Raw genomic sequence first — 15,736 nt, 5'->3', positions numbered from 1 at the left:
CTATTACTACCACACCGAATTTCCAAAAACAGCACTTTGCTCACCCTGGCCAAGACTACAGCTACACTGTTGAATACTATTAGAATAGTGCATTTGTGGATGAGTTATAGAGTACTGGTGTGCTGCGGTCACAGGCAGGAGGCCAAGGGCCTGTGAGGCACTTCAGACGCACCGCTGCTGTCTAGGATGAGGGAGGTGGACATGTTTTGGGACACAGAAAAGAGAGGAGTGCAAGAGAAATGAGTACAGAGGATTAGTAGATGGAGATGGAAGCAGGAAGCAGTCGTGTGCATGGAGTGAGTAGACACCGAGCAGCACACAGTGAAGACGAGAGCTCAAAGACTTTCTCAACTTCACTAATGTGCTTGAGGATTCTCCTGCTTGTGAAATTCAGTGTTTCCCATACATTGACTCATTTGTGGCGGCCCACCACAATATCAACACTGACCACCACACAATGATTTTATGTTGTACTACTTAAACTGGATGAACTCCTTTCATTGTAGAGCTATGCACACCTTTGTGCAGCCTCTCTGTGCCTCAACAAACATGCATGCATGTTTAAAGAATACATGAAAAAATAATCTGTTGTTGACGACTGGCTAAATCGCAATTAAATCCAGTTAGCATCATAAGTACGTTGCGCAGATTTGTTTAAAATTTGCGCACAAACACACTACCACCACAAATAGAATTCAATTCTGTGGGAAACACTGAAATTCATTTGGTTTCCCTGGCCTTTTACTGCTCTTATGACTTACTCTGCAGAGTTGTATCCTCCTTTTGCACCTAATTATTTCAGCAGTGATCCAACACAGAATTGGTCAACATGATAAATGGGTGGTTGTGGGTAAAATTTCAAACTTATATTCCTTGACATTTAAACCGATACATCCAACCGACAACCACAGACATAGCTCCCAGGTCAAAATCATAATTAGTGTATGAGGTGTGCCTATTAAATGAATAAATGAATGCTGTACTAATGAAGAAAACTATGAGAAGCAGCACACACATACCTGTGATAAGGTAAGCATGAAAAAATGATATTGTCTTTGAATTAATGATGCATGGTGATTAAAAAAATGTATATCCTTATCCAAATGCACACCTGCCCATTCATACAACACACAACAGTGACACCAGAGAGTACAGTGTTCTACTCTTCTTGTTCTGAGTCATGACACTGGGCAATTAGGCCATTTTGTGTCACCAAAGGGCAGAGAGCAGTAGGTCTAGGGCCACTACTAAGTCTGTCCAAGGTATCTACACATGGAAACAGTCTTGTATTTTAAACCGTGCCAACAAAACACTTAGAGAAGGACCTGGGAACACATTTATTTAATCTACAATGGGACTACAGAATAAGAGGACACAGTTTCATCTCCTTGGTGACCCTCTATTTGACACAAAAGTAGACCCTTGAGAATTTTTATGGAACATTTTGGTTTTTCAAGTAGGTTACATAACTTCCAGATAAGCTTAAAATGACAGATAGATGGAACTGAAAGACATGCAAAAATTATCTTCATCCCCTGCGGGATTTAGAAAAAATCTTTAACTAGCATGCACAAGTACTAAACAGGAAACTTGCAGGAAATCTCAGCACACAATGCTGTCAAATAACAAATAAAAGCCTCACCACACCAGGGAAGATCTTTCTCAGTCTCTCCACTGCAGCAAGTGCCTTTGATTTGCCTCCGGAGAGGCAGTCGTCAAACTCATAGAGGGGCTGGCGCACTGGGTTGGAGTAGGAGATCTTGGCATTGTCCACAAAAGTGATGTGTCTCACTCCCCAACCCTGTGAGCACAAGTGTCAGACAGAACCCAGTCACCACCACTGAACAGAAGGAACATCACTCACTCAACCAGCCTCCACACTCCCTAACAACACACACGGCCTTGACACACACTTGTCTGCTGTCTGTCACAAGCAGCAGAGCCGGCTACAGAAGGTCTAAGGGTCTAGCTGTAGGAGGCTGGAGCGCTGCACATCAGGCTGGACTCTCACCATGAGCGTTCGGGCCACGTTGCACCCGAGTGTGCCCGCTCCCAGCAGAAGACACTTGGTGGAGATAACCTTATCAAGATCCAGGGTCGGAACCAGTCTCCAGCGCATCAGCTTGAGATTCAGATCTACAGAGGACTCGGCCAGTCTCAAAAGTGCACACAAACAAACAAACACACACACACACACACACACACACACACACACAAAACAAACAAACAACACACACATAAACATAAGCAGAATAATAGACCCCAACCACCAGAGACAGAGGGAGATAAAGTAGAAATGTAAAATGAAACAAAGTGAAACGTCTACAGTTCTCGTCAGGGCTTGAGAGGTTTTCATGGTAGTACCTTTTAGGATCCATACATTCACTCAGATTGACGCTTCTCGGCCCCATGGCACCTTTCTGGTTCTTCTCCCAGCCAACACTTTTAGGACAGTCTATTTGGAAGTGAGATGGAAGCAGAAAGTGTTCATGTTTATGGCCCATAATCATGTCCCAATGCAAGCAGTATCAGACTCACACTCTGAACAGAACTGCAGATGGCTATGTCAGGCTATTAGATGTACCGAAAAACTGAAAGAGATGGGAGACGTCCAGAAAAACAAGAAAAAGCCTTGAACATCAACAAACCTAACAACAAGCTACTAAACATTTCAAACACAAAATAGCCACCTACAGGTAGGATATAATAGATGTTTTTCTTGTTATTTAAACTGACAGAAAGACCTAGGAGAGGTTCACCCCTGAGGGGTTTATCAAACCTGAAACAAAAAGCCTGCTCTGACGAGAACCACTCCATATTAACATTTAAATAGCTTTCATCCCCTGTTCACCATAAGATAAAAGGAAAGAGTTCCTTTTCTGACCCAAAGCGCCGGCTCAACCCTGCAGGGGGAAATTACCTGTGCTGGCAGAAAGATCTGGAAGCTTGACCTGAAAGACGATGCTGTGTTGCACGGAGCGAGTGCCTTGAAGCGTCCTATCCCGGAAGCACAATATCTCCACCACATCCAACTGGGCACCCCTAAAATATACACACATGTGCAGGAGTGGGTACAAAGTCTGTAGACATATACACTACTAAAATCACAAGTAACCCTTTAAACTGTGCAGCTCGTCTGAACAGAATACTCTTAATTGTTTACAGACTATTTGAAATTCATATTCAATAAACGTTCCAATTCAATTCCTCATATGACCTTTTAAAAGCCACTGGTAATATATCATTCCTCCTGTTTAACCAAATGTTGATCAATGAAGTGAATTTTCATTTGACCTTGGGCTAATAAAGCAATTTGGCATGAGAGGAAGCAGCTGCATACTGGCTACATAATAAAGGCTTCACAGTGGCTCTTTTACCAGTCTACAGTTTGGCTAGGGAGTCAACCTTTATTACTCTCTCTACAGCCTATGATGAACAGGCATAACAACTCTTAATGCAACAAAACAATGCCATTACTTCACTTGCCAAGTACTCTGGCCAAATACAAAGCATTGTATTTCTTTCTAATATCTGGCTGAGTAGGTGTTTGCTTGTTCTCTAAATACATAATCTAATACTCTGTCAACCATTCAGCATCTGAGAATAAAACAATTCAATAAACTTTCATAATCTCCACTTATCTAATTTACAAAGCTATAATACATGTAATTGTATTATGGTATTCTAATTGTACAGGAGCTCTTAGATGAATATCTACCATTTGTTTGCGATGAGAATGAGTAGATTTCGGAGCGGCCAGCCAGGGTGCTGGGTGAGTGTGCAGGGGTCATAGACTCCAACAGTCACCTAAGGAAACAGGCACAGGAGTCTGACACTGACTTAGACTTGTGAGCAGGAAGTCTGCTTGCTCCACCTGCTGAAACTGACTTAATAAACAGACTTGTTCTCATTAATGCCACTGTGTTGTTCTGTACCATCTTAAGGTCTGTAAAGAAAGCCTCCCACTCATGTAATGGAGCCACTCTCACATCCTCCTCAGTGTACTTGATGAGGAAGTAAGGAACAGCTGTGGTGTTGTTCGTAGTGCAGAGACTGTCATAGGCTCCTTGGAGGGCAGATATCTGTGAGGTCACAGACCCAGAGAGAGTTAGAGCAATACTCCTTCATGTAGACTAAAAATACCAAAAGGAATTCCAGGAATGGAGTCAGCAAAATATTAAACACTGTCGGGTAAAATGGGAAGAGCTCATACATACCTGCTTGGGAGAGAACTTGTCATTTAGAGAGACAGGCTCTTGGATCATTGAAATGCCTTCAGAAAAACAAAGCACTGGGAAGCAGAACCAATAATAGAAGTGATACTTCTTCAAATCCTGAAAAGAAAAAAACACATGTTAGATAGATAGATAGATAGATAGATAGATAGTTTATTGATCCCCAAGGGGAAATTCAAGGTTGAGAAGAAGGTTGTTGACAAGTATCAATACAATACAACTAGCACACCGACAGGAACTAAAAAACAACAACATTGTACTCACAGCAAATGTCAACAAAATAAATTTGTTGAGGATTGAGGGATTTTCTAGAGCAGCATTGGACTGGATTGCTTCCCATATCTGTGGAGAGAAAATAAAGTCAAAAGCCACACAGTACTAGAGATTTCCCCATCACCCTTTACGGTCTCTTCAATTGAATCAGCTGTTATTGATGGGATACTGTTTATGGCTATGGCTATGGTTATGGTTAAGCCATTCAGCTGACGCTTTCTACACAAACACAACTTCCTGTACAGTACCTTTAACCCTTCAGTCAGCGAGAACACATCATAGATGCACACTGAGATATTCTAGCACAACTGACAACTGCAAGGCGGATTAGTTTCATTACATCCCATCAGTGTATGTCCTTTAGAGACAAATTTAAAAATCAGAATCACGATGACAGATGATGCAGACATCATTTAGCTCTTCTAAGACGGGTAAATGTTTTTAAATCATATCACTGATGATTACTAATGAGATACGGTTAATTTGAAAGTAGGTCTAGTTGCCACTACAGCCATAAGTGGAAGGTAATGTTGGAAGAGAGAATCTGAGTGTGAGTGAGGTGAGTGCAAGAGAGGTGAAAGTCTTTAGGAGAGAGGAGTGAGTCTTTAGGAGTGTTATAATTTAAACATCACTTTTAATTAATCTTCCCAGATTATTGCAATCACTGTTTCCATAATTGTGTCATTAGTGCATAGAACAAAGGCTGAGGACATCACCATCCTCAAGGGCTAGGAACTTACCCAGACATAATATCACTGACCCATTCGCATCATAATAAACATTGAGGGAGAGTGCTACATCATGCTTGTCATTTGTTTTCCAGCTCTGACTCTGATTTGTGGCAAGCATGTAAATGATGAAACTTTGGACACAATGGCTAAGTACAGTATGCAACAGCTGTCTATCTAGAGTAGAAAAAATTATTCAAATGGAAAAGCCCTTTATTTTTTTCTTATCTGAATAACTTCCCTCTATGATGTACAGATGTAAATAGCATCAGAGCAGAACTAGGCATTGGGAAAGGAAAGGGCCCAAAAGTCTGCATGGCTAATGGCAGGACACACCCAGGATGTCCTGCCAAGGAAAAAGGACTAGAGACAGGATGGAGAAGATAGGACAACAGGTCAGTTTCTTTCTTCACCCAAGCTAGTTCTATGCACCTCAGCAGTTGTGATTGCTTATTTATTTTTCTTGGCCCTTCTCACAAAAACATTTCAATAACAGTTGAATTATGGTTATGGTATGCTATTTGGCAGACGTCTTTTTCCACAGCGAAATAAACCTGATATGTTCATGTCTCCTTTCATTTTGAGTTGTATCCCATTATCAATGATTTTGCTTTAGACACACAATTATTATTAATAATATTATTAATAATAATAATAATATTTTTAAGCCTACTAGAATACTAGACTACTAGAATATTCGGCGAGACCAAGACAAGTAAAAGTCAAAATACAAGTGACCAAGACAAGTCTGAGACCATAAAAAAAACGTCTAGAGACTGGACTCGAGCACTACACCCCTGCAGTATGTTTAAAACATGAACACTGAATCAGGTATGAGACAGAAGAGAATGGCTTCTTAATGCTCCTATCTTTACCTCAGATGCCTCCTTATCCAAGAGAGCTTTCTTGTCAATGGACCTGAATGCCTCTAGTGTGTTGGTGTTGTAGAGTATGCCTGTGGCAGGACAGCACCGTGCTGGGTCGGGACCATCACTGAGCAGAAACAAAAAGCAGAGCGCTATGGGCTCAGATCTAACACACAAGTGCATCTATGAGACAAAAGTAAAGCTATCAAATCAGATCAGACAACTACAATGAATAACAGAAGTATATTTGTTGCCTAAACTGCTGCTTCTCAACCGGTGGTTTGCAAATCAAATGTGTGCCACAGAATTGTTCTGAATGGGTTGTAAAGTGTGTTGTAGTTAAAAGGAATCTACTTAAAAACCTTTCATGCTTGACTTATGGACTCTGAATGCAAGGATAAACATGTGATTATGATTATTGTGCCGAGTTCAACTAACAAGTTTGAAATCAGCAGTAAACTGAAACCTGAAACTTCCCTTTTATGCATGTGGTTGCAATGGCAACCATGAACTTGGCCAACATGGCTTAAAAATCTGGTAATCCTGTACTTAAGTATGCAGCCAACATTAGGAAATTGTAAAAATAAAATAGCATTATAAATATGTTTTTAATCTCAGCCATATCAATACTTTAAAGACTGAACAGAAAGACTTTATAAATAAAAGACTTTGTTTAAAAAAACAAAACAAAAACACTACAGTAATTTCCAGTGTATTAGCCACATTGTGTATAAGCCCCAGGACAGTGTTTTATGCAAGTTAATAGAAAATAAATAATATCAATACCATATTAACTGCCCCCATGTATACCTCATAGCTGAAAGTAAGTCATACAGGCTAAGGCCGTTGTTACACTTACACTTCAAATGCACTGAACTCCAGAGTCAGGCGTGTAGGGAGGCCAACTGGATCACCTGTGCATTACAACACAAACACACAAACAGAGATTCACCTGTCCTCTATCTCTTAGTGAAACATAATCCCATCGTTCAACACCTGTTATACTTTCCAGGGATATATTTACAGGCAGTCATTTAGTCATTTAGTGACGTACACAACCAGGACTAACAGCCCAGACATTTTACTGAGGCCAATGAACAGAGCAACTCAAACAATTACAGGGGTGTGTTGCCAGTGCACCTTAGTGCACCTTCGACAAACAAACTGAGCTGCATGGGGAGACTTCCATAAATGGTTCAACAAAGTAAAATAACACAAAATACAAACCCAACAACAAATACTACGATCACAATTGCATCATATTTCAACACAATAAACATAATGCAAGTACAGAAAATGTTCACATATCTCTTACCATTGTAGTAGTATCCTTTGATGCTTTTAGGACTTTCATCAAGGCGATAGTCATTAAGCTTTTTTTGTGTCAACTGATGCCAGAATCCAGCCTCTAAAGCGCTGCAGAACGGGGCAAACTGCAGCTTTTGAGTACCTGGGCCCTTAACAGTGGAGCCATCAGCCATTCTGAAGCCAAGGTCTATCTCACTGCTCAGTAAGATGCTAGAGAAATACAGAAATAAAGGTTTTTGATCACTGTTGCCGAACCTGAGCATCTTCTTGAGATGTCTTTCTCTGTGAATGCTGTGAGTTTAAGCAAGACATTCTGGTCAGAATGACAGCATATACTACTGGCAGAGGGAGAGACACTCAACTGAAATTATAATTAGATGCTCGTTCCAGAGTATATCTGAGAGTTGCAATGTTTTCGTTGTAGTCTACAGTAAAATGACACTTCATTAGGTGATAACAAAAGTTTTTTTCTACTGCTCATTGAAGTCAGGTGTGATTATATGGTAAATGCACTAGTTATGCAAGTCATTTCCAATTGTCACTTAAGTCAGTTGCATTTCACTGGAACCTAACCGTAACAAGGCAAAACTCAGATCGACCATAAATTCGCTGAATTGAATGCACACAGATTTATTACTGGGTGGCACACGAAAGTCATGTGATCGTTCTTTGCATAGGCTACATGTGAGAAGAGTGAGCGCCTAATATCAGTTAGAGAGCTGTTGTCCCTCTGCATGTGACAGACTAGTTTTCATGTGACAAGGCTGATGAATCAGTAGCCTATTTGGCCAGATAATAATCCTGAATTAAAGAGCTACGGGAAGAAAATACCATTCCAATAATAACGGTGCTTTGCAGTTGACCAACACGTTAAATTGTTCCGCGGTGCAAAGATTTAACAGTGTGATAACTCAGACATTTAATCCTGAAAAACACAGACATATCATCAACAACCTCACTCACCAAAACGTTGACTTCCTTGTTCAAAACACGTGATCCGCTGCGAGAAATGACGTCAAACAAAAATGCATCCTGAAATTAGCAAATAGCTAGCTAGCTAACTGGTAAGGTAAACATGCAGCTTTTAAAAGAAAGGAGACGTTAAGTTGCTTTACTTAGTCTTTTGAAAATGTCGTGTCAGTTCCTTGGTGGGCACGGACGATGCATAGAGTGAACCAAGTAACAGTAACTGTTGGGTTATGACAACAAGTTTGCGCACTTGCTAGTTCATTCATTCGTTCTCAAGGCTAACGTTAGTTGCTTGCGCAGCATTTGTCTTGCTGGTCAGATGACATCGGATCACATATTAAAATCGAACTGAAGACGTTACACTAGTGCCTGTACACCAGCTCAGATGGGATTGTGTACTGAAATATTGGCCGTATGTAGTTTACTGGCTCGCATGCTAAGCTTGCTCCAAAGTTTCTTATGGTGCCAACATAGAATAAAACACAAAAAACCAAAAGACTATCAAGAAAACACAAACGGCAAGGCAAGAAAATACAGACAAATATCGATACGTTCCGTTTCTTTTCATTTCTAGAGTTTGCCCGGTGGTTACAGTCGTATAGCCAGGACGCCCCAATAGTTTAATAGCTAAGCATTTAAATTACTACTGAAGGAGTAAGTGCGAATTGCGAAATCTGTCAAACTCATTGAAGATGCGTTTAGCTCACGAGACTGCAGGCACAGTTCACTACGGAGTTCTGGAATGCACATCATACACGCTGCTGGTGAAAGACGTCGTGGTTGTCGACCATGCTGACCATGCTCTGATCTGATTAAAGCAGATATTAACACCGCTGTATCATTCTGGCAGTCAGTGTTAACAGTAGCCTATAGTCTATGAAAGAAGGACTTGCCTGCTATTCCTATTAGGTAAGGCTACAAGGAAACAAGGATAGGCCTACACGTCACAATTTTTTTTTACCTGTTCATGAAATGTAGAAAATGTGAAGGGATGGGCACAGGCCTAGCCTACCTGTAGGCTACAGTGCGCGAACGTTTTAGCACAGCAGCAAAAAAACCGGCACCTTGCTTAAAATGGAATTAAGGTCAAGCATTAAAAGCACCCCACATGGTATTGTGAATAATATTAGTTTTTTTTTTTTTTTTTGAAGTTGGAAACACATGTCTCCCAAATTAACCTAGCCTACATGAAATTAACACAATGCATGACTGTCACTGAGTCAAATAAGAATATTGATCAGAGCTTGCTTAAATTAGCCTCTAACCTGTCAAAAGGGCCACTTACAAATAGACAACATGTTATTTCAAACCCTTCTGGAGTCATATTCCTTGGTGTCATGAAGACCAAAGTGTGTAGGCCTTCTCTGCCACCTAGGCTATTATTTTGTGAAGCCTCCATGCAGAACTGCAGCGCTCCCCAGCTTGGCCACATATTCAACCAAAAATATGGAGCTTTTGGGTAATAAGCCCCAGTAGGCTACATGTTGTTGCACTACCCTATCAGGTGCACAATCTCTTTGGTTATCTTTCCAAATAGCATCTCGAACAGCCATCAAATAGCTCAACATACCACTGCAGTTCCACAGACTAGACTCGTTGTTTAATCTCAAGAATGAAATAATATACTTAAAAGGAATTCTATTCAAAACTACAAAATAATGTTCCTGGCACAGCATGCCTTACCTCAAGGAAATACTGGAATAACACACATAGTCCTATTTCCAATACATTATTCTCTTTAAAAGATAAATTAGCAAAAACATATTGTAGTGAGGTTCATATGTGAACTTTTCAAAATCTTCTTTACTTCTTTAAACATCACAGAAATCACACAACTGATCAACTGTATTATTCAATGTTTCAAATTGCAGTAACCTTTAATAAGCAGCATTGCACAGTCTCTGCTCCTCCATGTTGGTCAAGCAGCTGGCAGATTTCTGTTCCACCAGAATGAGTAGTACATGATTTTTGTTGATACTGTGTGTCCTGAGTCTGCATCCATCCGAGTCTCTGCAGCATGCTTTCCCCCCATTAATATTCAAATTAATTGTTCAGAAAATATTGTTTTAAAGATTCAAATGTAGTTAACTCTCAATTTATAAGCAAATGTGTATATTTCAGATATTTATAAATTTTCCATCTGATACAGATTATAAATAACGAAGTGATGAATACTTAATAACTTCAACAGAAATTCACCAACATTCAAGGTCTTTTCTTGGGGGAGTAGGTTGTATTCCTTGACAGTGGCCAATATGTTCCCATTCCCTTGGCCAGATATGGTATTTTTTTCTCATGATTTGTGGAATGACAAATGGATATTTTTGTTTACTGAGTAAGGACATTATGACACACACAGTGTATAAACTACACTAGGCCTACAGTATGTGCATGTGATGCCATGGATTTGTAACAGTTCAAGGCAAAATGTTATGTGCCAATATGAAATATTCTTTTGAACACCCTTTTGAAATTCTCATTACACATGGGATATATGAAAGGGTTCAGTGTGGAGTTGATATATCCAAGCCAAATAGTGAACATGTGTAGGTCGTGATGGACACAAGTTGTGCAAAAAGCCATCACCATGAAGGTTATGAAGTATGGTATCCAACAAACCATGAATCCAGTGATGATGAAACCTAATTGTTTTGCTGCTTTACGTTCCTTGTGAATGCGCATATTCTGGACACACTGCCTGGACTGATCACGAAACTTCTGCCAGGTATGTTTAAGGGCGACTGCTTTTGATGTGTCTGGTTTTTGGCTTGAATCTTCTGACAAAGATCCCCTAAATGGTTGTGAAAGGTTGTTACAACTTACTGTGTGAGCTAATTGGTGTACTTTGGATGTTAGCTCACAAACACCAGTCTCAGAGTTTTCTACCATAACATCGCAATTGTTAACTGACACAATCATTTTTGAATCCTCATGATCCTCAGATGACTGCAGACAAATCATTGGTAGCACTGACCCTCTTGATGGGCTCTCACTGCCTAAATCCTCATCTTCACTTGAGCAGAAACTGTTCTGAGTATGTCTCACACTTTTTTTCTTACTTTTACCAGAGACGTGGAAAAATGAACCATTCTTGTGTAGGGACTTCCTCACAGTTTGATGTTTTTCGACGCCCCCCTCATTCATGTCCCTGGGTTCAAACTGCTGCTCTAGGCTGTACTGATCTAACAAGACCTCGGTGTGCACAAGGGTAGGCAGGCTGCCCCTGTGAGAGACTTTATTAACTCCTTTGTGTCCGTCTCCTTTGTTCGCAGAAGAATCCATTGAACTGAAAATACTCTCCCACTGCCGATAGTGTTCTCGTACAGCAACAAAGATTCTGGAGTAGAACCACAGCATCAACACAGAGGGGACATAGAAATTCAAGGTGGCTGTCAGAACCTTGAACCACGTAACAAAGCGGAAATCTGTGTCACACTTGTTCTCAGTCTCAGGTTTTCGATCGACATAAGCAAATGATCTCCACCCAAGAATGGGTATGACCCACGTCAGGGAGAGAAGCCATGCCCCAGAGATCATGAGGGTTGCTCTGCCCCTTGTTCGATACTTAAGGTAAGAAAGTGGATGCTGCACTGAGCGGTAGCGGTCCAGGCACAGGATGAACAGGTTGAAGATTGAGGCTGTGCTCGCCACATAGTCCATGACCAGCCAAAACTGGCACACAGCTCGACCCAGCTTCCACTCATCCTCCAGCAGGTAGGCCAGGTTCAGGGGCATCACTGTGGCACCAACAATAAGATCTGCCACAGAGAGGCTGACAATATAGAGGTTGCCCACAGTGTGCAGCATCCGCTCCTTCCTTACCGCATAGAGAACCAAGATGTTCATGAACACAGTCAGAACCGCCACACTGCCCAAGAGCACGCCCAGAAATCCACTGTGTAGCTGATGTGGGAGAGACACCGAAGTATTAGTCTGAGGGCAGTCGCTTTCAGAGAGCTCTGGCCATGTGCCATTATGTTTGCAGTCTGCTGTGAAAGGCACAGGTACAGGCTCCATGGGGGTTATCCAAGTTGATGCCACATAATGGCTGAAAAAAAGTATAACCTCATCAGATCAGGAAGATTCAGCACAATTGCAGGTCAAACACCTATTGTGACATAATGAATGTCTTGTGTGTTTTTTCCCCCTAATACATTAGACATAGAAGTGCACATATACAGTATGCCAAACCACACAATGACAATATTATTTAGTCTAGAGACTGAAAAAAATATATATTTCTTGCAATCACCAGCACAAATGGTAGCTTAAGGAAGCATGTTTACCAAACAATGCTGAGCCATCCATGACAAATACATAAATCTTGTTTGTTGCTATGAAAATATTTACACCAAGAAATGGGTCATTGATATTAAACTAATATGATCTGTCCTTAAACTAATATGATCTGTCCTTAAAGTAATGTTACAAAAAGCACTATCATGGCAGTTTTCTATCGTAATGTAGATAAAGTTAGGAAATTGTTGAAATATCTGACTGTCAATTCATTGTTTCATAAGTCTGAATGCAGGCTTTTTAAGTCTCCTAAAGAGAGGGCTCTGGGAAACATCCAATTTACTTAACAGTGTATCCTCGTGAACCCTTCCATTCATCACCCTTCACAACAGCACTAAGCCCATCATTGCTCTCAGTTGTCAGTGTTCTTGTTGGTGAACAGAGTTTTGTGTTGTAAGAAAAATAAGTAATTGACCTAGTCTTTATGTTATAACCTACTGCTTATTAAAGCAGACAAGAAGTATCAATAGTTCACAAGTGAGAAACGAATTCATCCACATTTTCACACTGGACCTTGAGACTTTTTTTACTTTAGGGGAAAAACACAGACTATGTTTTTGACACATTGATATTCTATATAACATGAAGGAATACATCCTTTCTTCTAGGTTATGTGTTGCACTATGCCTATATCCTACATGACCCATTCCTTAATTGGTTCCAACGTTACGCGGTATTATCAGTCACGTAGCCTACCTTTTCTGTTCGGCTAGGTCACGTGAAATAAATTAGTATTTGACAGAATTAATAATACTAAAAAGCACAGACAGGCTTGTAAATTGGTCTGCTGCACATACACGGCCACTCCGAGATCCGGTTATAAGGCTACCGTGCGTCCGCGCCAGATCGTTTCCAAGACAGCATTCTGGCAAGCTTTTTCCTCATCAAAATGAGTGCATGCGTTTTGGCGAATGTTTAGGTTCTTTCCTTCGCGTACTGTAAACTACAATAGCCTACTCTTGTGACTGCATGTGTTCTAACTATTGGACTGTTAGCCTAATGTTCAAGCCACCTGTAGGATTGCCAACCTGTCATCAAAATTGTCGGAGCTGACTTTCGATAGCTATAGGCTATTGAATGTTTTCCATCTCATGACCCCTGAAAAAGTTGAAAGAAAGCGTCCTGTTTTCGGATAATGCGCAATTAGTCTATATCATCTGGAAGATTAAAAGCATTTAATCCCATAAATCGACGTGAATGTGTAGCACTTTTTTATACAACTCTCACGAAGTCAACCTCCACCGAAAGTTTTCAATGATCAGCCGTAGGCTATCTAAGAAAACTAAGTTACCGAAAATAAAGTGACATCAAACTTACCGTAAAAATCTATTTCAGTAAACAGAAGATGCGGTCGCCTGCAAATCTCTTGCCTCGAGAGGGCTGACAGTCACAGCTGAAAGGTAGGCTTCCAGTACTGCAAGCCCACACCCACTGAAAGTGTTCATACCAAGATTCTCAAAATGTGGCTTCTGATTGCACATCATGGTTTGGTACCAACCAAAAGTCATATGCTTTGTAACCATTAATATAAGCTACAAATGTTTTGAGATTAGCCTTTATTTCTTCTAAGAAGGCTAACCCCACCCAAAAAGCGATCCATAAATTCGGTGATTGCCACATGTAAGGAAGATATTGAGCATTACAGTACAAAGTGCATGTTTTATTGCCTCTTTCCATGCAGCCTGTTTTTCCTTATTGAGTTGGAAGTGAAGATGTTTTTCCTCTGCATAGACTACTATCTTGTCTGACAACAATTTGTCATTTTCATGATCATTCACCAACAATCAGGGATGGACTGGGACTAAAAAAAAGTTTTCTTCCAAACAGGCCCACTGCAGTAGGCTTCTATTCCAGTGGAATTTTCAGATTTTTCAGATTTGACAAACAGGAACATTATACTGATTAATTATTATCGTTTAGCCTTGTGCCTTTATTCATGCCTGTCATTCATACAATTTGCCATTCATCTGGATTCTGTCTATGCAGCCTGGCAGCCTAGGCCTAGGCCTACTTAACTAAATTTAGCCTTGTGATAGGCTACGTAGACCAACATCGCATCAGTTGCATTAGTTAACACTGCTGTGGATCAGCCAGTACGTGGTAGGAAACGTCTAGTCTAGACAAATAATGCAACTCATTCGCCATCCAATAATGAGGCAACAACCTGTCTGTTGGAACCAGGATGTTTTGAAACGGGTGCTGTGTGCATGGTAGCCACCCACAGCGCAAAGGGCTGCAGGACTGTGCAGTGGGTCCATGAGCACTTCCATGAGACTCAAACGTGTGCACACACCTGAAACGTCAAAGGGAGCGACTAACAACATAGAGGCCCTTACTGTGGCTTAGTCATGAAGATTGACTTGAATTTACCTCAACACTTCACTCTCGAAATAGGGTGACTGGCACGACAACAGTGTTAAAACGCAACCTAAGGTTTAATTGTATCTGCTTGGTGTTTTTGTGACAGTTTTTTGTGACTGTCACTGACTGAATAAATACCATATTGACATGAGAAAAACTTAGCCGGTTTGTATGAAATCATAGTCTATTTTGTTTTCTTTTTTTGATGAGGATATAATGTATTTTGGGTCGATGTTCAAAAAAATGGGCATAGGGATTCTGAACTATGGTAATTAAAAACATGGTAGAATAGAGCCAAGGTTGTACTTGAGTTGAACCGTGAGTTATGGAGTTCAAATGCAAACAAAAAAGTGTTTAAAAATCAAAGATCAAAATAAGCATCCAAAATAATAAAGCTGTGCAGTGCATTTCACTGTTGGTGGTCATCTTAGCTGCATTCTTTAAAATGTATGCTGTTTGCTTTGTTAATGTAGGGAGATGGGCGGGGGGCCGCCTTGACAATTATGCATTGGGGCCTAGTGCTGGCTCGTTAAGCCACTACCTCCAATGCTTAATACTCTTGTTACCATTGGTGGTATTCATAAAATTGATCAGTTTCCACGTCCATTCATACAAGATAGATTTAATTGTACTATTAGCTTCCAAATTGTTGGTTCTGTTTAGGACACAACCCCTTGGTTTTTGCTCATTCCTAGCCTGG

The 15,736-nt window shown here is 40.6% G+C and overlaps 2 protein-coding genes across 2 annotated transcripts in view; both read right to left on the bottom strand.

Moving 5' to 3' along the window:
* The window catches only part of atg7 (ATG7 autophagy related 7 homolog (S. cerevisiae)), a 56,259-nt gene extending 47,031 nt beyond the window's left edge, over window positions 1–9,228 (bottom strand). The window contains exons 1-13 of the mRNA XM_062544745.1: window positions 8,526–9,228; window positions 8,374–8,410; window positions 7,418–7,620; window positions 6,962–7,016; window positions 6,112–6,229; window positions 4,500–4,577; window positions 4,218–4,334; window positions 3,936–4,082; window positions 3,719–3,807; window positions 2,921–3,042; window positions 2,365–2,455; window positions 2,012–2,156; window positions 1,643–1,801 (exon numbers count right to left, since the gene is read on the bottom strand). Coding sequence (XP_062400729.1) covers window positions 1,643–1,801; window positions 2,012–2,156; window positions 2,365–2,455; window positions 2,921–3,042; window positions 3,719–3,807; window positions 3,936–4,082; window positions 4,218–4,334; window positions 4,500–4,577; window positions 6,112–6,229; window positions 6,962–7,016; window positions 7,418–7,583 — 1,287 coding nt within the window. The 5' untranslated portion in view covers window positions 7,584–7,620; window positions 8,374–8,410; window positions 8,526–9,228. The remainder of the gene's footprint in view (window positions 1–1,642; window positions 1,802–2,011; window positions 2,157–2,364; window positions 2,456–2,920; window positions 3,043–3,718; window positions 3,808–3,935; window positions 4,083–4,217; window positions 4,335–4,499; window positions 4,578–6,111; window positions 6,230–6,961; window positions 7,017–7,417; window positions 7,621–8,373; window positions 8,411–8,525) is intronic.
* A 1,032-nt stretch (window positions 9,229–10,260) lies between these two features.
* hrh1 (histamine receptor H1) lies at window positions 10,261–14,117 on the bottom strand. Its single transcript, XM_062545124.1, has 2 exons — window positions 13,993–14,117; window positions 10,261–12,427 (listed from the first exon to the last, which is right to left on the bottom strand). The coding sequence occupies exon 2, from the start codon at window positions 12,394–12,396 to the stop codon at window positions 10,810–10,812; it is 1,587 nt and encodes a 528-aa protein (XP_062401108.1). The 5' UTR covers window positions 12,397–12,427; window positions 13,993–14,117; the 3' UTR covers window positions 10,261–10,809.
* Window positions 14,118–15,736: the final 1,619 nt, after the last annotated feature.

Source organism: Sardina pilchardus, chromosome 9 (assembly GCF_963854185.1).
Source record: "Sardina pilchardus chromosome 9, fSarPil1.1, whole genome shotgun sequence".
In the NCBI taxonomy this organism is placed as follows: Eukaryota; Metazoa; Chordata; class Actinopteri; order Clupeiformes; family Clupeidae; genus Sardina; species Sardina pilchardus.
This window is presented reverse-complemented; position numbering and strand designations above follow the sequence as displayed.